The 27,565-nt window shown below is 34.0% G+C and overlaps 1 protein-coding gene across 3 annotated transcripts in view; it reads left to right on the top strand.

Annotated features, from left to right (window-relative positions):
* The window catches only part of CNTLN (centlein), a 324,043-nt gene that overhangs the window by 97,743 nt on the left and 198,735 nt on the right, over positions 1 to 27,565 (top strand). For 2 of the 3 annotated variants that reach the window (XM_057720971.1, XM_057720970.1), the window contains 2 exons: positions 16,810 to 16,943; positions 25,520 to 25,682. In XM_057720971.1, the coding sequence (XP_057576954.1) occupies positions 16,810 to 16,943; positions 25,520 to 25,682 (297 nt within the window). The remainder of the gene's footprint in view (positions 1 to 16,809; positions 16,944 to 25,519; positions 25,683 to 27,565) is intronic. The other variant, XM_057720972.1, reaches the window with a different exon arrangement.

Genomic DNA, 27,565 nt, shown 5'->3' with positions numbered 1-27,565 from the left:
AGTACTTCATTCTTTTTATAGTTGAATAATATTCTATTATATAAATATCTTACATTTTATTTATTTATCTCAAGTAGATGGACATTTGTATTATGAATAATGCTGCTACAAACACCTGTGTACATACCAAGGAGTCAGATTACTACATCATGTGATAATCCTGTTTTTAAGCTTCTGAGGAACAGTGAGACAGTTTTCAAAAGCAGCTGTACTGTTTTACATTCTAAACAGCAGTGTCTGAGGGTTCTGATTTCTCTTTGTCCTTGTCAACACTTGTTATTGTCTGTCTTTTTGATTATAGCCATCCTTGTGGATGTAATGGCATCTCATTGTGGTTTTGATTTGCATTTTCCTGATGGCTAATCATTTTGGTCATCTTTTTATATGTTACTGGCTATTTTGCATGTCTTTGAAGAAATATATAATCATTTCTTTTGCATATATTCTGGCTACAAATCTGTATATAATTTGAAACTATTTTTGTCAGTTTTCTGAGTTTTTAAAAAAATTTTTTTATTTTTGGCTGCATTGGGACTTCATTGCTGCATGTGGGCTTTTCTCTAGTTGTGGCAGGTGGGGTCTATTCTTCATTTAGGTGTGTGGGCTTCTCAGTGCAGTGGCTTCTCATTGCAGGGCATGGGCTCTAGGCATGTGGGCTCAGTAGTTGTGGCATGCAGGCTCTTTAGCATGTGGGCTTCAGTAGGTGCAATGCATGGGCTCAGTAGTTGTGGCATGTGAGCTCAGTAGTTGTGGTGCATGGGCTTAATAGTTGTGGCTCACAGGCTCTAGAGTGCAGGATCAGTAGTTGACGCATGGGCTTAGTTGCTCTATGGCATGTGGGATCTCCTGGGCCAGGGATTGAACCCGTGTCCCCTGCATTGACAGGTGGATTCTTAACCACTGTGCTACCAGGGAAGTCCCTCTGAGTTGTTTTTTCATCCTTAATGATGTTATTTGAACACAAAAGTTTAAAATTTTGATATTTAATTTGTCTACTTTTTCTTTTGTTGCCCATGCATTTGGGCATTCTCAGATGCATCTCAGATATGCATCTGAGAAACCATTGCCTAATCCAGGATCATGAAGGTGGACACATATTTTCTTCTAAGAGTTTTATTTCTTACATTTAGGTCTTTGATCCATTTTGAGTTAATTTTTGAATATGATGTTTGATAAGAATCCAACATGTGTCATTCAGTTGTCCCAGTTCCATTTGTTAAAAAAGACTATTCTTCCCCCACTGAATTTATCCTAGCATGTTTATTGAAAGTCAATTGACTGTATATATAAGGGTTTATTTCTGGACCTCAATTGTGTTCCTTTGATCTATACATTTATTCTCATGCCTATGCCGTACTATACTGATTATTGTAAACTAGTAGTAAGTTTTGCTATTGGGATCTGTGTGTCCTCCAAATTTATTCTTTTTTCAAGGTTGGCTATTTTGTGTCTCTTGCATTTCTATATGAATTTTAGAATCAGCTTTTCCATTTCTTGCACAAAGAGCAAGCTGAGATGATTTTGATAGAGATTGTATTGAGTCAGAAGATCAATATGGAGAGTGTTACTGCCTTAACAATATTATAACTGATCCATCAACATGGGGTGTTTCATTTATTTAGAAACTTATTTAACTTCTTTCAACAATGTGTTATAGTTTTCAGACTTTAACTTTGCACTTCTTTGGGTACATACATTTTGAAATGTTTAATTATTTTTATGTTATTCTAAGTGGAATTGTTTCTTAATTTTCTTTTTGTATGGTTCATTCCTAATGTACATATACACAATTTTTGTATATTAATCTTGTATCTTGCAACCTACCTAAACAGGTTGATTTTTGAGGGTTTTCTATGTGTAAGATCATGTCAGCTGTAAGTAGAGATCATTTTCTTCCTTTCTAATATGTATGTCTTTTATCTCATTTTATTGCCCATTGCCCTAGCTAGAACCTATAGTGCAAATTTAAATAGAAAAGAGACAAAGTGAACATCTATGTCTTCTTCCTGATCTCAGGAGGAAAGGAGTCTTTGATCCTTAGGTATGTTATTAGTGCTGAATTTTTTGTTGATGTACCTTCCAGTTTGAGGAAGTTCTCTTCTATTCCTAGTTGGTTGAGTGTTTTTTTTTTTTTTTTTACCATGAAGGGGTGTTGAGTTTTGGCAAATAAATGCTTTTTATTTATCTATTGAAATGGTTATGTGGTTTTTGTCTTTCATTGTATTGGTATGGCATTATTACTTTACTTGAATTTGGATGTTAAACCAACCTTATGCTGGTGGGATATCTTTATCTTTATCTGGTTTTGGTATCAGGATAATGCTAGCCTTAAAGAATGAGTTGGGAAATATTCCGTCCCTTATATTATTTGGAAGAATTTGAACAAGATTGGTATTAATTCTTTTGAAATATTTGGTAGAATTCACCAGTGAAACTATCTGGTCTTGTAATTTTCTGTGTTGGGAGGTTGTGATAACTGATTCAACCTCTTCAGTTATTATGAGTTGAGATTTTCTATTTATTCTAGAGTCAGTTTAGGTATTTTGTATGTTTCTTTGGATTTGTGATTTTCATCTAGGTTATCTAGTTTGTTGATGGAAAATTGTTTATAGAATTCCGTAGTCATCTTTTTATTTCTGTATGGTTAGTAGTAGTGTCTTTATTTTCATTTCTGACTTTAGTTACTTACATCCTTTCTCTTTTTTTTCTTTGTCAGTCTAGCTAAAGGCTAGTTAATTTTGTTGTTCTCTTCGGCTCTTGATTTAGTTGATTATATTGTTTGGTTATTCCCTTAAAAATGTTTCTACCATAATCTCAATTCTTCCCTTCCTTCTTCTCTTTTTGGACTTACTCTGCTATTCTTTTCTATTTCTTTAAGGTATAAAATTATGTTATTGATTGGAGATATGTCACCTGTTTTAGTGTAGGCATTTACAGGTATAAGTTTCCCCCTGAGCATTGCCTTTGCTACATCCTGAAAGTTTTGGCATGTTATGTTTTTGTTTTTATTTGTCTCTGGATATTTTCTGATTCTCTTGTGATTTCTTCTTTGATCTGTTGGCTGTTTGAGTGTATTGTTTAATTTCCATATATTTTGAGTTTTTCAGTTTTCCTTCTGTTTCTGAGTTCTAGATCCATTCCACTGTGGTTGTGGAAGATACTTTGTATGATTTTCATGTTTTAAAATTTATTGAGAGGCTTTTTATAGCTTGATGTGGTCTGATATGGCGAATGTTCCATGTGTACTTAAGAAAAATCTGTATTCTATTCTTCTGGGGTAGAGTGTTCCATATATGTCTGTTAGCTATACTTGGTTCATAGTGTTTTTCAGGCTATTTGTATACTTAGTTACCATCTATCTAGATATTCTATCATTATCTAAAGTGGACTATTGAATTCTCCAACTATTATTGTAAAATTCTCTATTTCTTCCTTCAATTCAATACTTTATAAATCTTAGGGCTCTGTTTTTTGGTGCATGTTTATGTTTATAGTGGTTCCATCTTGATGAAATGACTTATTGATCAAATATATAATGTGCTTTTTTGTCTCTTATAACAGTTTTTGATTTATTCTATTTTGTCCAATATTCTTATGTCCATCCTAGGTCTCTTTTGGTTATTATTTACATGGAATGTTTTTTCTCATCTTTTCATTTTCAATCTTTTTGTGTCTTTGGATCTGATAGTCTCTTTTAAAAACATGTAGTTGTATAGTGTTTTCTTAATCCATTCTATCTCTGCCTTTTGATTGGAGAGTTTAATCCACATACTTTTAAAGTACTTACTAGTGAGTAAAGACTAGCTGCTACCAGTTTATTACTTGTTTGCTGTAGGTCTTATAGATTTTTTGTCTTTCATTTTCTCTATTACTATCTTCCTTTGTGTTTAGTTGATTTTTTGTTGTGGCACATTTTGATTCCCTTACTTTTGGGTGTATATTCTATTGATTTTTTTTTTTTTGTGGTTACCATGAAGATTACATTTATCATCCCAAACTTAAAATAATATAATTTGAATTGATACTAACTTATCTTCAATAGCATACAAAACTGTTCTGCTGTATTGCTTTTGCCCTCAAAGTCATTTTTGTCACAAGTTACATCTTTATAAAATGTGCCCTGTAATATAGATTTATAATTTTTTAGGTTTGTCTCTGAAAGTATATACAAATTAAAAAGTAGAGTTAAAACCAAATATACAACAATATTGGATTTTATATTTGCCCATGTATTTATCTTTACTGGAGTCTTTGTTTCTTCACGTGGCTTTGAGTTACCTTTAGGCATTCTTTCATTTTGTGTAAAGGATTTCCATTAGCATTTCTTGTATGTTCAATTTAATAATGAACTCCCTCAGATTTTGTTTATCTGAGAATGTCTTAATTACTTTCTAATTTTTGAAGGACAGTTTTGCTGGGTATAGAATTCAGTGTGGATGGTTTTTTTCTCTCAGCACTTTAAATATATCATCCCATTGCCTTCTGGCTTTTGTGATTTCTGATCAGCTTTTAATTTCATTAATGATCCCTTGTATGTGACAAGTCTCCTTCGTTAGTTTCAAGATTCTCTCTTTGTTTTTGGCTGAATTACAAGGGTTTGATTATAGTGTATCTTAGTGTGGGTGTCTTTTTGTTGATCTTATTCAGAGTTTGTCATGGTCTTTGTATAGATACATGTCTTTCATCAAGATTGTGAAGTTTTTGGCTATTATTTCTTCAGTGTTGTTTCTGCCCCCTTTTCTGTCTCTTCTCTTCCTGGGAATCCCATAATGTATATATTGGTTTGCTTAATGGTGTCCCACTGTTCTCATAGGCTCTATTCACTTTTCTTCATTCTCCTTTCTTTCTGCTTCTCTGATTCAATAATTTTACTTGTTCTGTCTTCTAGTTTGCTGATTCTTTCTTCTGCCTGTTCACATCTAGTGTTGAACCCTCTGGTGAATTATTTATTTTTGTTATTATACTTTTTATTTCCATAATGATTCATTTTTATAATCTGAAGCTCTTTATTGGTATTTTTTTGGTTTATACAGTGTTTATCTGATTTCCTTTAGTTCTTTTTACATATTTTTCATCATCTTCTTGGAAATATTTATATAGATATCTTAAAGTTTTGCCTTGTAAATCTGATATCTGAGATTCCTTAGGGATAGTTTCTGTTAATTTTTGTGTTCCTTTGAATAGGCCATACTTTCCTGTTTCTTTGTATGCCTTGTGAATTTTTATTGTTGAAAATTGGGGATTTGTGATAACAAATATATAATGTGATAATTCTGGAAATGAGATCCTACCCCTTCCCAAGAATTTGCTGCTTTTTTAATTCTTGAAGGCTATGGTAGTCTTTTTGTTTAGTCCTGCAATTTACTTTTGCAAAGTTTTTATTTCTTATTGTGTTCAGTCATTGAAGTTTCTGTCCTTTAGCTTTTGTCTGCTCCTATTGTGTCAGAATTTTCCCTTGGCTGCCAGGAGCTAAAACAAACAAACAAACAAAAATAAAAACAAAACCACACAGAAAGATACAAAACAAATTCCTCTCTCAGTCTTTGTAAATTGGCTTTCCAATGGGACATTCCTTTAATACTTATCCAGACTTACACTGAGCTCACCCAAAGTGAAAGCTTAGGGTGCCTTTGGACTTTTGTGAGTATGCATCTTTCTCTGAGCATATGTGTGGATTTCTAAACACTTCCATATGCATGGGTATTTTTGAATGTCTTAATTTTCCAAAGAATTGCCCATAGCGTTTAGTCCCATGACTTAGGCATTCTATTGTATATCTCAACCAGTGATCTTTTGCCCTAGGAATCTGTGGTTTATTAGTTTACCTTATGGCATTTTTGAGCCATATTCTCCACTTTTCCAGTCTGTGTTCCCAGTCAGGTCAGAGATAATCACTTTGCATCATTCCTTCAGATCACCCCCAGACAAATTAGAACAGACACATACAATAATTTGCTAGGAAATTTGTTCTACTGTCTCCCAAACCAGGAAGGATCCCCTACTGGGAACATTGACTACTGCCACTATATGAATTATAGTGTTTTAAGATTCCTGACTTTAAGATGACCAGTGTGCTGAAAGGAAGGTGGGGAAGGGCAAATAAAAACCTTACAAATCTTTTATACAGTTTTAAGTTGCTTTTTTCTTGGTTCAGCATTTTCTTCGTTACTGTAAAATTTTGAATGCTTTCTAGAGTTTTTCCAACATTTGTTATGACAGTTTGTGCTGTTTTTTCCCTGTTCCTGCCACAGCAAGAGTGCTTGGAGCTGCATACTTTCCATTTTGCCGGTGTCACTCATTGCCTTCATTTATAAATGATAGCTTCACTCACTATAGTATTCTGTGTTGGCAGTGTTTTACTTTGAGCATTTTGAATATGTTATCTTACTGACTCTAGCCTCCATTATTTCTGAAGAAAAGTCAGTTGCTAATCTTATTGAAGTCTATTGGAAATGAGTCATTTTCTTTTTTGGTTTCTAAGAATTTCTCCTTGTCTTTGGCTTTCAGCATTTTTACCATTATGTGTCTGTTCATGAATCTCTACTATTTATAAATAATACTTGGAGTTTGTTGAGCTTCTTGGATCTGTAGATTAATGTTTTTCATCATTGGTAGTTTTCAGCCATTATTTCTTTGGGTATTTTTTTCTGTTCCTTATTCTGTTGCCTCTGCTTTTGGTAGTCCCATTATGCTTATATTGGTGCATTTAGTGGTGTGCAGTATTTCTCTGGGGCTATTAATTTTTATATTCTTTTTTTGCTTGATATATCTTCAAGCTTTTTCTTCTTATTCCTGTCAGTTCATATTAAATGGTGAGTTCTTTTAGTGAGTTGTTTTGTTTTCATTTTAGTCATTATGCTTTTTAGCACCAGAGTTTCCATTTGACTGCTTCAGAATAATTTTTATCACTTTACTGGTATTTTCTATCAGATGAGACATTGTCATTTTACCTTTTTAAAAAGGTATGATACTTTTTAAAGCGTGTTTTTCTTTTGTTTTTTAAGTATACTGATAATGTCTCTTTTGAAGTCTTTGTGAAGTCTGGTATTTGGATCCTCTCATGGGCAGTTTTCTATTGCCTGCTTTCTTTCCTTCATATGAATGACATTTTTCTCTTTCTTTGCATGTTGTAATTTTTTTTATTGAAAAATGTACATTTCAAACTATATGCTCAGAGGAGTCAAGTCAGCACCACGGCAGATTGAAAGGCTATCTTTGGCTTTCTCCTTCAATCTATAACAACTAAAACATCCACAACACAAAAATGATGTTTCTGTCCAATAAATCAGGATGCTGGAAAATTCCACACATCTGTGCATCTAAAGGTGGGTGGACTGGAACAGATGGAGGATGCACAACCAAGGGAACAGCGGACGCGTGCTTGAAGTCCTGGTCCATCAGTCATGGCAGCTGAGCCCACAACGCCAGAGAACCTGGCAGTGGCATGGGAGGTGATGCACATTACTCAAGCCTCCTGGCCACAGTGGTGACTACAGCCACAAGTAACTGGGCAACAGTGGTAATGGGGCCTGGTACCCCATCCCTCCAGCTTCAAAGGCACCCATTACTCCAGCCCCTCACATGCACATCTGCAGCAGTGGAGCTTATAGTAGTGGACACCACAGAGGCACATGCAGGAAACTTACAACACTGGACACCACAGAGACACCTGCAGGACCCTGGCTCCCCAGGCTTCTCCCATGGTAGTGGAGCCTGCAACTTGGGACCCCAGATATGAAGGAAGAGCCCACCATCCCAGTGTCCCAGTGCAGCAGCAGCGGTGACACTGGCAGAAACAAGGCACCAGTGACCTCAGAGACACAAGAAACAATAATGAAGACATAGGGCCACACACCTTCTGACAGAAGCAATGGAGCATGGAAAGTGCAGACTCTCAAATAGAACTAGAGGCACCTCAGGTAAGAGAAACCCAAAACTTGTGCTATATCGCCACCTACTGGAAATCAAAAGAATGGCCTCTAATTTCTAACCTGTTGAATTGTTAGAATCAAGCAGAAATGTGTTCCCTACTTAACATGCGCCAGCAGAGGAACAACTTATCAAGCACCATGAAACACCACAGTAACACTGTACCACAAAAAGAAAATGACAACTCCCTATAAAGTAAACTTAAAGTCATGGAACACTGCAATCTGATTGATAGAGAATTCAAAATAGCTGTCATGAAGAAACTCAACTAGCTATAAGAAAACTCTGAAAGGGAGTTCATTAAGCTCAGGAATAAAATTACTGAACAGAAGGAATACTTTACCAAAGAGGTTGAAACGAAAAAAAGAATCAAACAAATTCTGGAGCTTAAGAACTCAGTAAACAAGATGAAGAATGCATTAGAAAGCATTGCATATAGAGTAGAACATAGTGAAGAGAGAATTCGTGAGCTCAGAGATAAGTAATGATACAGTAGAAAAAGAAAGAGGGTTGAGATATAAAAAATGAGGAAATTCTACAATATTTATTCAACTCTTTTAGGAAGGGCAGTTACTAGGGTAATTGGGTATCCCTGAAGGAGAAGAGAAGGAGAAGGGAGCAGAGAATTTATTTATAATAGCTTAGAACTTCCCAAATGTGGGGAAGGAACTGGATATACAAGTCCCTGAGACTAAGAGAATAGCAAATTGCCTCAATGCAAAAACTTTGTGTAAGACATTATATTAAAGTTGTCAAATGTCAATGACAAACAAAAAAGCAAACAAACAAAGAGAAAAGTCAATGACAAAGCAAAATTTTGAAATTCAGCCAGGGAAAAAAGGATGGTAACTTATAAAGAAACCCCTAATAGGCTATCAGATTTATCAGTAGAAACCCTATAGGCCTGGAGGGAATGGAATAACAAGCTCAAAATACTGAAAGATAAAATCTATCACCCAAGAATACTCTATCCAGCAAAGTTATCATTCAGATATAAAGGAGAAATAAAGATTTTCCTAGACAAATAAAAGCTCACGGGTTTATCAAAACTAGACCTGCCTTATAAGAAATGTTGAAAGGTGCTCTTTTACCAGAAACAAAAAGGCAAAAGTACACAAAAGTTTGAGCAAGGTGATAAATAGACAGAATCAGAAAACTGTAATTGTTTATTAGAATAGGCTTTTAAATACTTTATTATAGCATACAAGTTAAAGGGGGAAAAGTAGAAAAATTAACTATAGCTGCTTCAAGTTTGTAACAAACTCACAACGTATAAAAGGGGTAATTTGAGCTAACAAAAATAAAAAGAAGAGGAAAAGAATGTAATCCATATACGTAAATGAAAATAAGATGCTATCAACAGAAAAAGGAGTGTTTTATCATTGGGACGTTTTAGACAAAACCCACAGCAGCCACAAAACATAAATCTAGAGCATAGACATGGAAAATAAACAAAGAGGAAACTGAGGAAAACATCATAGAAAACCGCCAAACCAAAATGGCAGACATAAACACAAAGAAAAGTAAATGATGAAGATACAGAGCAACCAGAAAACAAAAATGGCAGTACTTAGTTATCATCTATCAATTATAACTGTACACATAATGGATTGAATTCACCAATCAAAAGACACAGAGGGATTGGATACATTAAAAAACAAGATTCAACTATATGTTGTCTCCAGGAAACTCACCTCAGCTCTAAAGACAAATGTAAAGTAAAAGTGAAGGGGAAGAGTATGATACTCCACGCAAATGACAGCCAAAAGAAGTGAATGTAGCCATACTTATGTCAGACAAACTAGACTTAAAGCCAAAAAAGGTGACAAGAGACAAAATTGGACAGTATATAATGATAAAAGGGACAATTCATCAAGAATATATAACTTTTTTTTTTTTGTCCACGCAGCACATGGGACCTTAGTTCCCTGGCCAAGGATAGGACCCACGTCCCCTGCATTGGAAGGCAGATTCTTAACCACTGGACAACCAGGGAAGTACCAACATTTATTTTTATATATGCACCTAACAAAGAAGCACCAGAATATATAAAACAGTTATTAATAAACCTAAAGGGACCAATTGACAGTAATGCAATAATAGTAGGGGACTTTAACACCCCACTTATATCAATGGATGGTTCGTCCAGGCAAAAAGTCAACAAGGAAACAGTGATCGTAAATGATACATTAGACCGAATGGATTTGATAGATTTTTACAGAATATTTAATCCAAATGCAGCAGAATGCATAGTTTTCTCAAGTGCACATGGAACTTTCTCAAAGTTAGACCATATATTGGGACACAAAACAAGTCTTAAGAGATGTAAGAAGATTGAAATCATATCAAGCATCTTTTCCGATCACAGTGGTATGAAACTAGGAATCAGCTACAAGAAGAAAGCTGGAAAAAAATCACGAATATGTGGAGAATGAACATCATGCTACTAAGCAACTGTTGGGTCAACAAAAAAATCAAAGGAAATCAAAATTTTTTTGAAGATGAATGGGAAAGAAAATAGAACAAACCAAAATCTGTTGGAGACAGCAAAAGGAGTACTAAGGGAGAAGTTTATAGACATTCAAGCCTACCTTAAGAAGCAAGAAAAAAATCTCAAATGGACAATCTCACCTTACATCTAAAGGAACTAGAAAAAGAATAACAAATGAAGCCTAAAGTCAGTAGAAGGAAAGAAATAATAAAGATCATAGTGGAAATAAATTAAATGAAGACTAAATAGACAATAGAAGAAAAGATCAATGAAATTAAGAGCTGAAATTGTTCTTTGAAAAGATAAAATTAACAAACCTTTAGCTAGACTCATTAAGAAAAGACAAGGCTCTGGTAAATAAAGTTAAAAATGAAATTGGAGGAATAACAGTGGATGCCACGGAAATACAAAGGATTATAAGGGAATATTATGAATAGCTATATGCCAACAAATTGAACAACCTAGAAGAAATGGACAAAATCTTAGAATCATACAGTCTCCAAGACTGAATCATGAAGAAATAGAAAATTTGAATAGACCATATCACTAGTATAGATATTGAAACAGTAATCAAAAAGCACCCCAGGCCTGGACAACTTCAAAGTGAATTCTACCAAACATTCAAAAAATATATAATACCTATTCTTCTCAAATTCTTCCAAAAAACTGAAGAGGAGGCAATGATTCCTAACTCATTTTATGAGGCCAATATAACTCTCACACCAAAACCAAAGACAACACACAAAAAAGGAAGATTGCAGGTCGATATCCCTGATAAACACAGATGCAGAAATTCTGAACAGAATATTACCAAGCCAAGTAAAACAGTACATTAAAAGAATCATCACCATAATCAAGTGGGATTTATCCCAGGGATTCAAGGAGGTTTCAACATCTGCAAATCAATCGACATGATACATCACATTAACAAAATGAAAGATGAAAACCATGTGATTATCTCAATAGATGCAGAAAAGGCATTAGACAAGATTCAACACCCATTTATGATTTAAAAAAACCCTCTCAACTAAATGGTTATGAAAGTAACATACCTTCTTATAGTGAAAGCTGTAAATGACAAAACCCATATCTAACATCATACTCAATGGTGAAAATCTAAAAGCTCTCTCTCTACATCAGGAACAAGACAGAGGCCACTCTGGCCACTCTTATTCAACATAGTATTGGAAGTCCTAACCAGAACAATTAGCCAAGAGAAAGAAATAAAAGGAATCCAAATTGGAAAGAAAGAAGTAAAACTGTCACTATTTGTGGATGCCATGATTTTATATAGAGAAAACCATAAAGACTCCACCAAAAAAGCTATTAGAAAAAATAAACAAATATGGCAGAGTTGCAGGGTAGAAAATTAACACACAAAACCTCTGTTGCATTTGTATATGCTAAGTGATCTAGCAGAAAGAAAAATTAAGAAAACATTTGTATTTATAATCACAACAAAAAGCATGAAATACCTAGGAATAAATTTAACTAAGGAGGTGAAAGACCTGAACACTAGAAACTGTAAGACATTGTTAACAGAAATTGAAGACACATAAATTGAAAAATATTCTGCGCTTATGGGTTGGAAGAATTAACATTGTTAAAATATCCATATTACCTAAAACAATATATAGATTCAGTTCAATCCCTTTCAAAGTCACAAGGACATTTTTCACAGAAATAGAACAAAATTTCTAAAATTTATAATGGAACCACTAAAGACCCAGAATAGCCAAAGCAATCCTGAGAAAAAAGAACAAAGCTGGAGGTATCACATTGCATGATTTCCAGCTAGAGTACAAAGCCATAGTAATTAAAAACAGCATGGTATTGTCAGAAAAACAGATACATAGATCATTGGAACAGAATTGAGAACCCAGAAATAAACCCACACATACACAGGCAATTAATATACAACAAAGGAGCAGTGAACATGTAGTGGAGAAACGATAGCCTTTTCAATAAATGGTGGTGGGAAAACTGGACAGCCATGTGCAAAAAAATGAAACTAGACCACTACCTCACACCATACACAAAAATCAACTCAAAAGGGATTAAATACTTACATGTAAGTCATGAAACCATAAAACTCTTTGTGGATAGTATAGGCAGTTTGCTGTTTGACACTGGTCTTAGCAGTGTCTTTTTGGACATGTCTTTTTCAGGCAAGGAAACAAAAGTAAGAGTAAACAAATGGAACTACATCATCCTAAAAAGCTTCTGCACAGCAAAGGATACCATCTACAAAGTGAAAAGACAACCTACTGAATAAAAAAGATATTTGCAAATGATTTATCTGATAAGGGTAAAATCCAAAATACATAAAGAACTCATACAACTCAACAAGAAATAAAAAATCCAAGTGAAAAATGGGCAGAGGACCTGAATAGACATTTTTCCGAAGAAGACAAACAGCCAGCAGGCATATGAAAAGATGTTCAACATCACTAATTATTAGGGAAACACAAATTAAAAACACGACGAGATATCAGCTCACTCCTGTTAGAATGGCTATTTTCAAAAAGACAAGAAATAACAGGTGCTATTGAGGATGTAGAGAAAGGGCAAGCTTCATACTCTTGATGGGAATGTCAGTTGGTGTAGCCACTGTGGAAAACAATGTGGAGAGTCCAAAAAATTAAGAATGGAACTACCATATGGTTTAGCTATCCTACATCTGGGTATTTACTTAAAGAATATGAAAAACAAAGTCAAAAAGATATGCAACACTATGTTCACTGCAGTATTATTTACAATAGCTAAGATATGGAAACAGCCTGAGTCCCCATCAACCAATGAATGGATAAAGAAGACATGGTATATATACACACATGTGCGCGCGCACACACACACACACACACACACACACACACACACACACACACACAGAGTAGAATCCTACTCAGCCATCAAAAAGATGAAATACTGCCATTTGTGACAGTATGGATGGACCTTGAGGGTATTATGCTAAGTAAAATAGTCAGATGGAGAAAGAAAAATACTGTATGATTTCACTAATATGTGGAATATAAAAAGCAAACAAACAAAAAACTAAATAAACTGAACAGAAACAAACACATAGATACAGAGGGCACAGTAGTAGTTACTGGAGGAAGTTGTGGAGGGGGTGAAATGGATAAAGGGAATTAACCACATGGTGATGGATGGAAACTAAATTTTGGTAGTGAGCATGCTGTAGGGTATACAGAAGTAGAAATATAATGTGCATATGAAACATAATATAAACCAATGTTATCTTAAAAATAAATCTAAAATAAAGTAAAAAAAATAACTGTTTCAAAACAAAAAAGTTAATAAAATTACATACTGTATCAGTTTTGGGGTTTTGTTTTTTGTTTTGTTTGTGTTTGTTTTTGGGTTCGTTGTTGTTGTTTTTTGGCTGTGCCACATCGCCTGCAGGATCTCAGTTCCCCAACTAGGGATTGAATCCACACTCTCAGAGGTGGAAGTGTGGAGTCCTTTAAAATCAGCAGAGTGCCAGGGAAATCCCACTGTAGCAGTTTTGGATACTGATTCCTCACTTTGATAACACCAGGGCTTGTTGACGTTTGCTCATTGTTTGTTTAATGTTTTGGCTGGGCCATTTTAGTAAACCTGTTTCCCGTGCAGTGAACAGCCTCTTGTGGTTGCTTTTCATAGAGCACAGACTTGGACATCTGCACCTTCACCCTGAGGTTATAGTGATTTTAGCAGGGCTCTCCTTCCATTTCATTTCTTGATTTGTCTGCTCATATGTCTGTCTCCTGATTTGTCTGTTAATGTTTGTCTGTTATTATGTCTGTTGGTATCACACCCAGCTGTTGGCTTCTAAAAATTGATGACTGATTCTTCTATTGTTTTTGTCATTGTCCTGGGACACAAATTGCTGCACTGTCTAATCTAAGTAAATCTTGGCCTCTCAATAGGGGTTTTTTTTTTTTTAATTATGGTTAAATACATATAACTTAAAATTTACAATCTTTATCATTTTAAGTATACAATTCAGCAGTGTTAAGTATATTCACATTGCTATGTAACCAATTTGCAGAACCTTTTCATCTTTAAAAAGTAAAACTATGTTCATTAAACAACTTCCCATTTCTCCTTTCCCCAGCTCCTGGCATCTGCTATTTTACTTTGTGTTTCTATGAAATTCTTCATGTAAGTGGAGTCAAACATTATTTTTTGTAACAGGTTTATTTGGCTTCCCCAAATTATCTCAAGATCCATCCGTGCTGTTTCTTATGTCAAAATTTCTTTCCTTGTTTATTGTGGTAAAAAACACATAGCATAAAATTTACTGTCTTAACCACTTTTAAGTGTACAGTTCAGTAGTGTTAAATATATTTACATTGTTGTGAAAGACATCTCCAGAACTTTTTTGACTTGCAGACCTGCAACTCTGCTTTATAATAAAAACTTCTTAGTGCTCCCTTACCCTGGGCCTTGGTAACTACCATCCTACTCTGTGTATCTATTAATTTGACTGCTTTAGATACTTCATATAAGTGGAGTCATCAGGTATTTGTCCTTTTGTGACTGATTTATTTCATTAGGCATAATGTCCTCAAGGTTCATCCATGGTGTAGCATGTGACAGGATTTCCTTTCTTTTGGGAGCTGCATTGTGCTTCATTTTATGTGTATAGATTTTATTTATTCATTTGACATTTGGGTTGCTGCCGCTTGGCTATTGTGAATAGTGATGCTATCAACATGGATTTACAGATCTCTCTTAAAGACCTTGCTTTTAGCTCTTTTGAATGTATACCCAGATGTAGGATTGCTGGATTTATGGTGGTTCTGTTTTTTGTGTTTTGAGGAACACCCATACTGTTTTTGAGAGTATTTTTACAGTCCCAGCAACAGTGCACAAAGGTTCCAACTTCTTCGTGTCCCAGCCAAGACTTATTTTCTTCCTTCCCTTCTCTTCTCTCCCTTCCCTTTCTTTCCGTCCGTCCTTCTCTCTTTCTTTCTCTTTCTTTTTCTCTCTCTTCCATCCACCCACGCACCTACCTACTCTTTTTTAATAAATAGAAATTTAAGACGTACACATATCCCTCAGAATTATTGTGGGTTTGGTTCCAGACTGCCACAATAAAGTGAACATTGTGATGAAGTAAGTCACACAAATTGTTTGGTTTCCCAGTGCACATAAATGTTATGTTTACACTATACTGTAGTCTGTTAAGTGTGCATAGCATTATGTCTAAAACAACAATTTACATACCTTACTTAAAAAATACTTTATTGCTAAAAATGGCTTATTATCATCTGAGCGTTTAGCAAGTTGTAGTAGTAACATCAAATACCATTCATTACAGATCACCATAACAAATATAATAATATTGAAAGACTTTGAATTACCAAAATGAGGCACTGAGGCATGAAGTGAGCAAATGTTGGGAAAATGGCATTGACAGACTTGTTTGATGCAGGGTTGCCACAATCCTTCAGTTTGTAAAAAATACAGTATCAGTGAAGTGCAATAAAGGGAAACATGATAAAATGAGATTTGCATGTACCGCCAGTGCTATCGTGGTTGAAAGCCAACATTTTTATCTTCAGAAGTTCATTCCTGTTACTACAGGGTGAATATATGAGGTATGGGAGCATTGCTATAGTAGATTTTTAGTGCTTGACTTAAAGCTTGTTGCTCACTTTTGGAAATAATGAACGTATAGTGTGTTTTGGGGCATACTGTACTTTTAGATAAAATGTTTATTTAATACTTTATGAAAATAATTTAAATTAATTTTGTAATATATTTTTGAGAAAAATATTTTGAAAAAATGTGTCATCAGTTTTAAAATTGTTTCAAAATGAGAAAAAGATTTAGACTCATCAGGAGGAAAAGGCCAACTTTAAAGAACTTTAGGTGAAATTTTACCACAATCAAGTGAACTCAGTGTAATCTGAAACATTGTAAAATTATTTTTATTCTTTTGCTGTACCATTTTTCTTCTCTGAGTATATCTATGTATCTGCATTTAAAATTGAGGAAATAATGAAATACCTGCTATTTGTCTTGAGTAATATTTAAGTAAATGAGCTCGTTTTTTTGTTCATGTAATTAACAACTTTTATATTGTACAATACTATCTTTATTGTAATTTTAATAAGTAAATTTCTACATAGATTTTCAAGTTTATTTGCTTCAGATTCTTAACTTTCACACCAGGAGACCATGATACTTTTATAGTTTCTCAAAAAAGTAACCTGTGACTGGTATAAAATTTATTGATTGTATTAATATTTTTTTAATTAAAGAAAACAGTAAAGTTTAAAACACTAATTTTTCACTGTTATTTTCTGAATTAGTTAAATATAACAGACTTTATTTGATATTTATTATATTTGATTGTGATATGAGTATTCTAATTTTAGGCCTTTGAAGACAGTTTAATTGAAGCAAGGAAAGAAATTGAAGTATCACAGAGTAAATACAATGCTCTATCATTACAGTTGAATAATAAACAAACTGAACTTATCCAGAAGGATATGGATATTACCCTGGTCAGGCAAGTATACTTACTGCTTAATTTAACATTGTAGAAATGTCCTTTGTTGTGCAGAATTCCAGCATTTTTGTTTATTATTAACACCCCAGAATGACAATAATATGTGTCTTCTGTGAATACTTATGTTTGTGCATTGAAACTATCTGGAATTAACTGGAACACTCACGGGTTTTGCAGGATTGAGAAAAGCATGCTCAAAGAGTAGCTTTGTTTCAGTTTTTAACAAGGAGGATGCATTCATTCATTGTTTTCTTCTAAAATTTCTACCCATGCATTATATAGTATTCATTATTGTTATAATGAATAATAAATGAGTAATTTGGTTTTGACTTTTTATTTTACTGTATTCTGAATACTTTTAGTTTGTGAAGTATTCTTTCTATGTCAAAATAGTTAATTTTGTAATACTACTTATAAAGTGGAACTACTTGAAAAACTTGTTTTTAAATGTTTTGAAAGATTTTAAACTACCTATTAATTTATTTTATAATAACCTTTATCAGAAAATAGTATTAGAACAAATCATAATTGTATATACATATACATACATATGTTACATACATATACACATGTATGCATGTGTGTGCATTTAAAAATTTAAACTAATTAAAATAAGTTATACAATCAAAGTTTATCACATACCTATATAAGCACAATTTCTTTGGTGCTACCTGCAAAATATGTCACATATTTATGTATGTAACATATAAATATTATATATTATTATATTATATATTACTGTTATATATTGTATAATACCATATATAAAGGTTATGTTTATATAGGATGTATAATTATAATTAACATTATATATAATTATATATAAATATTTATAATACTTAATATTTCTTTATATTTAGTTATATATATTTAGTGTATTGCAATATATATATTAGGGCAGGATTTTTGCTTGGGCAATAGATTACTGTGTATATAATATATATATATAAAAAATAAAAGCAAAAATCCATTGTGTCACATTTTAAAAATCTTACCATAGGGGTGAGGAAAAGTATATCTTTACAGATGATAGACTGGTTGACTTTATCCATTCATGGTATAATTTTTTTAAGCCAATAATTTGATGAAGTCAGAAAAGTAATTCTAAATAGTAATAGAATCTTAGCCTTAGAAGAAATCTTAAAATTATTAATTATTCCTATTTTCTTCCCAATAAAAGAGCTTTAGATCATTGCTTGGTACTTACAGTTTGTAAGTTTCTCAGTATTCTTCAAGACTGTTCTTTTTATTTTGTTTAAATTTGTACATTGTTTCATATATTTAGTTGAAATTTGCCTTTTTACAGCATACACGCATTTTTCTTGGTTCCTTATCTGGAGACTCTCAGAAACAGTCTAATCTCTGTTCTGTAGTTCAGAACTTCAAATAATAGAAGATAACTTTATTAATAAATTTTTTCATTAATTTGTTAACTGCTTCTGTTTCTCGTAGTTTTCCATGTATATGTTTTCCATGTGTATGTTTCACAGATATTATATTGTTTTGGGTTGCCTTTCTGAATGCATTCCATATTGTATGTGTCATCAATATTCTTCTTAAAATATGGCACCTATAACTGCACAAAATATTCCAAGACCTTTCCATTTTAAAGAATGATGGTGTTAAACTATTGGATGGAACATGGGATGCATTTCAGGATACAGTGCAGTGTTATGTGAATTAGATTTGAATAATTATGTTTTCTACTAAATTTTACCTCGGCATTTATATATATACTTGAATTTAGTGTGTTGCAAGAGCTATAGGGTACAGTAAATAAGGTGATAATATCCATAGATGGACATTTTCTTATAAGATGGTAAAGAATGGACTGTGTGTAATTTTAAGAGTTTGATTATAAGGACTCAAAGAAGAGGAAAAAATAGCACAGAGTTGGAAGATTAGGCCAGAGGACTTAATATAAACCTAAATTTGCATAAAAGTCACTAACCAGTTAAGTTGCCTAACTAATATTTTTGCCTGACTGGTAGTGATTCCATAATTATGTGGAAAATGGGCTAAATGAATAGCTTACCTTCTATTGAGAAGGTGGGGTATTGTCAATTGATTTGGGAATTTTTCTTAGAAATTGGTTGTGAATTGACAAAAAAGAAAGGAAGAAAGAGAATAGAAAGGTCAAGACAGAGCAGTTATAATTTTGGTGAGAAATATCATCCAAGTCAGAATCCTGAAATTGGACTAATGCATCTGGATTGCTGGTGTTCCCAGGTGCTTAGCAGAAGCAAGTGTAAATTACCTGTGGAGGATAATAAAACAATTCTGTCCTCAAATTATGTCTACAGTTTTACAAACTAATGTCTAGCACAATATCAGAAATGTCAAGTATGTGGTAAAGCAATAATAACAATTAAAAGACATAACTGGAAATGAAAGATAAAGACCTAGTTATTTGCCTATAATATGATTAATTAACATAGAAAACTAAAAATAATTTACAGAAACATTTTTTAAATTAATAAGTGGATTTAGCACACTTGGTAGATACGAGGTCAGTATGCAAAATTTCAGTGTATTTTTTATGCCAGCAAAAAAATTAGGAAATGGCTTAATATAATTTATAGTATAGCTAAAAATATGAACAGCAAATATAATTAGAAATATGTATTACCTCTATACAGAGATCTATAAAACATTATTGAGAGAAATAGAAAGTCTAGTATGTAGAGATATATAGAGTTTGTGATTTGGAAGATTCAGTGTGATAAAGATGTCAGTTCTCTCCAAATAGATAATGAAATTCAGAGGAATACAAATTATCAGCAACAGGGAACTGTTTCTACCCCTAGGCCAGAAGGGGCAAGGAGAGAAGCTTTTACCAGATCTCTCTGCCAAGTCTAGCCCTAGGAAGAAAGGCTGACTAATAGGGGAAGTATTCTTAGACAGAGGAACAAGGACACTGCTAACTGTGGCTCAGTGGAGAGAGAGCTAAGGAAAGAAACACCTCGAACTCTTTTTCCTTTAACCTTTAATCATTGGCCAGCACTTTCAGCTACTCAAATTCAAACCCAGAACACAGGGAGCCAATGTAATCTTGTCTATAGAGGTTGGCCTCTCAGGCTAGAGAGTAGGCTAAAGTACAGAGACTAACAAGGTAGGGATGAAGAAGATTGGATAAGAGACTATGTGGCGATTTCTGCTCTTTTTCAGAGCTTTCCTGGGCATTTATTGCTTATTAATTTTTCCATATAAACTTCAGGTTAAATGGGCTTATTTCTTGTTTGCTATTTTATTAGGGTGTCAAATTTAAAAGCAAACTGAAGGAGGAGAATTGACGTCTTTATGATGTCAATTTTTCTGTCCCAGAGTATGGGATGCCATTCCATTTGTTTCAGTACTTTTCTGTCCTTATGAAGTGTTTTAATCCTCATATTTTTTTAATATAGATTTATTTATTTATTTATTGGCTGCATTGGGTCTTCGTTGCTGCATGTGGGCTTTCTATAATTGCGGTGAGTGGGGCTACTCTTCATTGCGGTGCTCGGACTTCTCATTGTGGTGGCTTCTCTTGTTGCAGAGCACGGGCTGTAGGTGCGCGGGCTTCAGTAGTTGTGGCTCACGGGCTCTAGAGTGCAGGCTCAGTAGTTGTGGTGCATGGGCTTAGTTGCTCCATGGCATGTGGGATCTTCCTGGACCAGGGATGGAACCCATATCCCCTGCATTGGCAGGTGGATTCTTAACCACTGCACCACGAGGGAAGTCCCCTTATATCAGTTTTGACATTTCTTGTTAGGTTTTTATTCCTAGCTATTTCATGGTTTTTGTTATCATTTTAAATGGAATCTTTCTTTCCCATATAGTTTCCAGCTGTTTTCCTTTCATTGCTTATCGTTTTTGCTGTGCTATTTTGTTGTGATGTGCTATGATTTGGTGGGTAAAATGTCCAACAAAGTTATTTTGTTTTTTTCCTGTGAATTGTACTTTTTACTTTTTTCTGTATAATTTTTTTGCCTTTAGTTCCAATTCCTCTGAAATTAATACTTTTTTTGGTTTATATTTATATGATAACAAACTAATTACATAATTGTTTTGGTATAATGATACATGTGAATTATAAGAAAATACATATAGTACAGAAAAGTACAAAGAAGATAAGAGGGAAAAAACTACCCTTAAAATACAACCCTAGAGAAATAGTAGCCATTAAAATTTTATTAGAATAATTCTATATTTTTCTCAATACATATTTATAGATTGAAGAGTAGGTAAACAAGTTTTTAGATAAAAGGGGATGGACTGAACTTTTTTTAACTTTAGTTCTTGTGGTATAATGGAACAGTAAGACACTGATGTGAAATTGAGGGAATTATTATCTCAGATAATTTTTTCTTCTCTGTAAGAACCACTAACTATTATTCTAAAGCTAAGAAAGAAATGGCATGAAAAAACTTTGGAGGCTGATGTAATTATGTTTTTTTTTAAAAAAAACTATGTTTCATCTTTATTGGTTTTGACACACTGCTACCTACACTTAGTAAAATAGGACATACATTCAACCATTTTAACTCCTTTTCATTTTGCGCCTCAAGATTTATAACATTTGTTTCCTTGTGTATAACCAAGCACAGTGCCTAAAGATATTTAGGCATAGTTTTCTATATTGCTTCAGTGCTCATAACTAAACTTTTTACTCTTGATGTGTTTATTCCTATACTCAAGTTTGATTCATCTTAAAGGCCCATTTTTACCAGGGCCTTCTCTGTTGCTAGCATATGCTTTCTTTCCCGTAAACATAAGATTTAGCATTGTGACTTATTTTGGCCTGTGGAATGAGAGTGAAAGTGACATATATCATGTCCTGGCAAGTGTTTTAAAAGAGGAATGCTTGAATTGCCTTTTCTTTTTGCCCTCTGCCATTAGTGCGGCATATTACTAGTGCTGCCCACTGCTCCAGTTTTGGTCTTAGGATGGGGGAAAGCCACATGTGAGCAAGCAAATCTTTGTTTTTGTGACATTGTTTTTTTTTTTTTTTTTAACTGCAAAATAACCTGTAGAAGCTGTCTGAAATCCTTTGTCAGTCTTTGCTATCAAATTTAATGTCTGAGGGATATTCCTAATTTATCCTATGACTCATTCAATCCCTTAGTAAGTATCACTGTAACTGAGCAATACAGTATTTTTAATCAGCACAACATTCTTCTTGAGATGGGAAGAAGCATCATTGGTTCTCAGCATCCTCTCAGCTCAACCCACACTTTCCTTTATTCTTTTTAATCTCTGTCTAGAGGAACTTCTCAAGTTTGAACCTACCAATTAATTTTATTTTCTATAAGTTTTGGTTTTCCTCATAACTTCTCTCATTATGGATTTTAATGCTATTATGTCTTTCTTTCTTAACAGTCCTTTTTGTTATCCTTTTCATTTCATCCATTCAAGAACTATTTTATCCCATATATCCTAGAAAACAGAGGCTGAATGAGGGTTAAGTACTGATTATCTGCTTGAGGGGTTCAATTCCAAGGCAGAGTGAGTGAGAGAAAAATAATCTGAGGCAGGGAAGAATAAAGAGTAATTCAAGGAAACACATTATCGTACTGGCCACTGCTTCATGATAAGCCATGAAGAGACATCAGGCATGTTGAATTAGCCACCCAGGTTGATTCTGGAGAGATTGGAGAAAGAAACCATGCCCTATAGCAATCTATTAGGTAGAAAAAGAAGAAAAAACTCTTCTCAAGTTTTATCTTCCATTGATCAAAGTTTGCTGCTTATACCATGCCCGTGTTTTAGCATTTTATTCTAATCTGGAAGTGTTACGAGGGGACAAATTTGTTAGGCACGCAGCTGGCTGACCTCAAGTGATGAAGCCACATGAGCTTTGTAGATATTACAGGCTGAAGTGGTAGTTAATAGTTTGAGGTAGAGCAGGGGAATGAGAATCTAGGAGGCAGGTGAGGCTAAATCTGAAAAGGTGTATAGGATGTGCCTAATACAACAACAGATATTTAATAGGCTGTAGAAATTATGCTAGGTTGTCTGTTTATAGCAGTGAGCAAAAAGTCCCTACCTTCACAGACATTTTTGTTAAGATTATCTTCACATCTTGGCTTTCTGTTGAGATAATTCAGAGAAGTGCAATGGTTTCTTTTTCATGCATTTTCTAGATCTTTCTTATAATTCACTCAGTAACTCCTACTCAGAGGTATAATTTTCCTCTGAGTATGCACAATAATTTTCTTTTTTCTTAATTCTGAGTACTCCTCCTCTTTCCTCATTTTAAAATGGGGATAAGTCTATGTAAATTCAGTGTTGTCCAGTGGTCCAGATGTGTTTCCAAAGCCTTGTTTGCCGCTTACTTTGATACTGATCATGTTCCACTTTCCAATTTGCAGTGTTGTTGTACATTCCATCTCACTGACTTTTCAGAGGGTGGTGTGAGAAGACACAAAGAAAGAAACATTTATTCATAGTGTAAAATTATGCTTCCATTCCACTTACTGAGAGTATGCCCAGAAAACAGAACAAGATGAGAGTTGACTTTTAACCCCCAGCTGTCTCATAGTATGAGCATCTCCCAACTCAAGTGTGTTTCTTCTGATGAAAGATACATACATCTTGTGCTAAATGACCCTTAAATCTGAGCCAATTACTGATTCTGGCCCTCTCTTTAAGAAAAAAATATCTTCTAGCATTGGAGGAGAAATAAGTTTTCTGTGTTTTGTATTGTATTGAAAGAGGATATGTTTTATCTTCATGTCCCCTTTCTAAATGCCACATTTACTTAGGTCTCCTGGCTCACATATATCTTGACTTATATGCTGATGGAATTTTCTCCTACATCTACTGCCTATCTCCTTTGGTAATTCTTACCAGTGTTATTCCTGAAAAATGGCTGTACTCAGCGAGCGTCATTATGGGTCTGCTCTCTCCTCTTGTATTATATTTTCTCAAGGCATTGTGCCGTTACAGATTCTCTTCTGTCCCTTCCCCCATTTTTGGACTATTATTTTCTGCAGGTTTCAGTTTTTTGAATAGTTACAGAAAAAAAAGTGCTATAGTCTGAATGTTTGTGTCCACCCAAAATTCGTATGTTGAAATTTTAATGCCTAATGTGATGGCATTAGGAGGTGGGGTCCTTAGGGAGGTGGTTCGGTTATGAGGGTAGAACCCTCCTGAATGTGAATAGTGCTCTAGGAAAAAAGACCTCCCGGAGCCACTTAGTGCCTTCCACCAGCACCACGTGAGGAAGTAAAAAGTCTATGACCTGGAAGAGGGTCCTCACTTGACTATGCTGGCAGTCTGATCTCTAACTTCCAGCCTCCCCAACTGTGAGAAATAACTTTCTGGTTTTTGTAAACTATCCAGTCTGTGCTATTTTGTTGTATAAAAAGGACTAAGACAGATGGTGTATGTACATATATCTGTGTGGGTTTAGGGGTTGCTGTCGTATCTGGAGAACGTTAATGTTCTAAACCTCTAAAAAAGCAGAGCTTCGGAATTCCCTGGTGGTCCAGTGGTTAGGACTCAGCACTTTCACTGCCATGGCCCAGGTTTAATCCCTGGTCGGGGAACTGGGATCCCGCAAGCTGCACAGCACAGCAAAAATAAATAAAGAGATTAAAAATAAAATAAAATAAATAAAAAAGCAGAGCTCATTTCTCCCATATTAATATTCATCCATCCTCAACAACTGTCTGCATATCTTTTATATTTCTTCTAAGATTTATCTTATGTGCATGAATCACCAGTTTGAGGTTATAAGTAAAGTTTCCATTAAAAATAGTCTCAAAAATACATACTACAATGTATATTTCTGTGAAATATCTCTATAAATATTTTTCTCTTCAAAGTTATTTTATAAAATATTTTCCAGTTTTATGTGATCTTTATCACACAGGATTCACCACCACAGGAATCTGGAAACCTATCCCAGAGGTATGGTTTTCCTGGACCCTTAGTGCCATGAATACTATCATTCCAGTTCACTTGTCCTTCTACTTTCCAAGGTCACCCTGGGTGGGTTGGAAGGACTGCTTTCACCTTATATTGCTCTCCTTCCTTCTGACGTTTTTGCCTCATCATTTCCTTCAAACTGGATTAGAGGAGTCACAGGAATCCCAGCGCAGACCCCTGAGGTTGCAAGCTAGTGGTGCTTTTAGGAACTTTTGTTTGAAAGCTTAAGTTACCTTTTGGGATTCTTTTTAATACATTTAAGGTTCTATATAATATAAAATGAAAGGTTGAGTTACCCTGTATTCAGAACTGTCTGATCATTGGCATCGGTGCTTATCAATTCTTGGAACTGAAGTGTAACTTAATTTCAATAAGAAGGTGGTACTATGACTGTATATCCAGGGTTTTTATTACTATCAAGCTATAAAAGAAAATTGGTAAGTGTTTGGCTTTGAAAGTCATAGTAGTTCTATCAATAATTTCTAGGTGTATGTGATAAATATTAAATACTTTATATGTTATTTCTCTTATTAATATGTTTGCCTGCAATAAAGAATAATAGATGAAAAAATTGGAGACCGATCTATAACTTTAGATGAACACAGTTATTTAACTGAGGTGATCTTTATTCATGCTTCTCTCTGTTTATTGCTTGCTTTGCACAGGAAGGAGTTGCAAGAGCTGCAGAATCTTTACAAACAGAACAATGCACATACAGCACAGCAAGCAGAACTGATCCAGCAGCTTCAGGTTCTGAATATGGACACACAGAAAGTACTGAGGAACCAGGAAGATGTTCACACAGCTGAAAGTATATCGTATCAAAAAGTATGCTTTTATTCTGTCATAAAAATGTAAATTTATATGCATGAACTTATAAAAATATATAGAATTCAAATTTTTGCACATTTCAATATTTCTTTATTACTCCCTTTTATATTGCATCTCCAAAATTAGAAAGGAAATGATTCCATTTGGTAATATTTAAATTTATGTGAATTTTCTTTGACTGTTAAAGCTGAAACATTTAAAATACATATGCATATTTATTCTATAGAATATTGTTTTTATAAATTGCAGTTTTGATATCGACTGTGAAACATAGTAGCTCCGTAACCCCCAAACCAGGAAGGATTTGGGGAATGGGATTATTCAGCCTTCTCTAATGAGAAGTTATTCATCAAGTATGATTCTAATTTATGACCTAAAGCAGTCTTTCATTATAGAATTTGTGCATTATTTTATTGGCAAATCTACACAAACACAAGTGGGTATGCTGATGAGGTTTTCAGGATCAATATTTTCCAAGGATTTTTCTCTCTTTATTTTGTGTGTTTCTTTTAAGTAGTCATTTTACTTTACAGTTGTTTAAGGAGCCCCTCAAGAAGGCTTACCCAGCTATTTAGGTATGCTGACTGACTCAGCAGCAATAATTATGGCTAGTAATTGAAAAACACTTTTATTGAATTCTTTATGTTTTGTGTAGTGTACATATTTATAGAAATAATTTATTTTCTACATAGATCAACCCTATGAGATTGATGTTATTTCCTCTTAATAGTTGAGGCAGCCAAGGCTTAGAGAGGTCAAATAGTGCAGTCTATGTTATTTGAGGATTTTTTTCTGTTTAAACTTACTCTTCTCCTACAGAAGTACTGTGAAAATTCAATGTGTGTAATTAATATGAAATAAATAACTACTACGGAAACATTAAACACATACTTTCAAATGATGCTTTGGAACAGCAGTTTTTGGACTGAATTCTGTGTTCCCTTCGAGTTTCCCTCAGGACGTGGATGATAGCAAGCATTAGGGCAGCGCCCAGGCTCTCCACTTTGAATAGAGCAGCTCCTTGGCAATTTATGTTAAAATATGTCTTTCGGGTTGCTTGTTGTTAGTAACTCTTTTCTCTCATGTGCAAATACTTTTGCCCTTTCTCCTCAGTGAGCAAGAGAGAACTGGTAAGGTGGAAGAAAAAGGCAGTGTTTCCTTTGCTATTTACTTTTTCAATCTTTTGTTTGAAGATTCCTTTTTCAGCCTTGCTTAACTTAAAATTTAAGATAAATTGTTTCAGCCTTAACTCTACTTTTTGGTTCATTCTCCTTAGCAGCCTCTGCAGAGAGCAACCATTTTTTTAATAACCTACCTGAGAACTTTTATAGATTCTATATCATTTCAAATAACTGAATACTTAAACATTTTTATTTAAAGTGATTATTACCAAAGTAATACAAAGTAATACACGCTTGTGAATAAATTTTCAAAAAATACATGTGTATAAAAAAATATAAAGTTCTCTGCCCTCCTGCCTGAAGCCTTTGCCCCATACTTTACCGCTCTTAATATTTGAGTGTATCCTAGAGTTCTTCTAAGGTACAGAATACTTTTAAATTATTCATCTTTTTAAATTATATAAAAATGGCATGAATATATTATTATTAGAAAATTGAAATAATATAGAAGTACTGATAATGCTAATAAAACAGATTTGAGTTCTCTTCCACTCATCCCAGTTCATTTCATCCCCCTCCCCAGGGCTAATCATCTGAGTAGTCATTACAGACATTTTCCCTGCATTATATACCGTGCGTCTGTGTACAGACATATATCACCAATCTGGGCATCTTACATTTTTACTATTAATTAGTTTATCCTGTACTTACTGTTCTCTAACTTGTTTTCAAATAGTATGATATTTCCATGACAGTATG

This window comes from Hippopotamus amphibius, chromosome 2 (genome assembly GCF_030028045.1).
Source record: "Hippopotamus amphibius kiboko isolate mHipAmp2 chromosome 2, mHipAmp2.hap2, whole genome shotgun sequence".
Classification (NCBI taxonomy): domain Eukaryota; kingdom Metazoa; phylum Chordata; class Mammalia; order Artiodactyla; family Hippopotamidae; genus Hippopotamus; species Hippopotamus amphibius.
The sequence above is the reverse complement of the archived record's forward strand: the minus strand, read 5'-3'. Positions and strand labels throughout refer to the sequence as shown.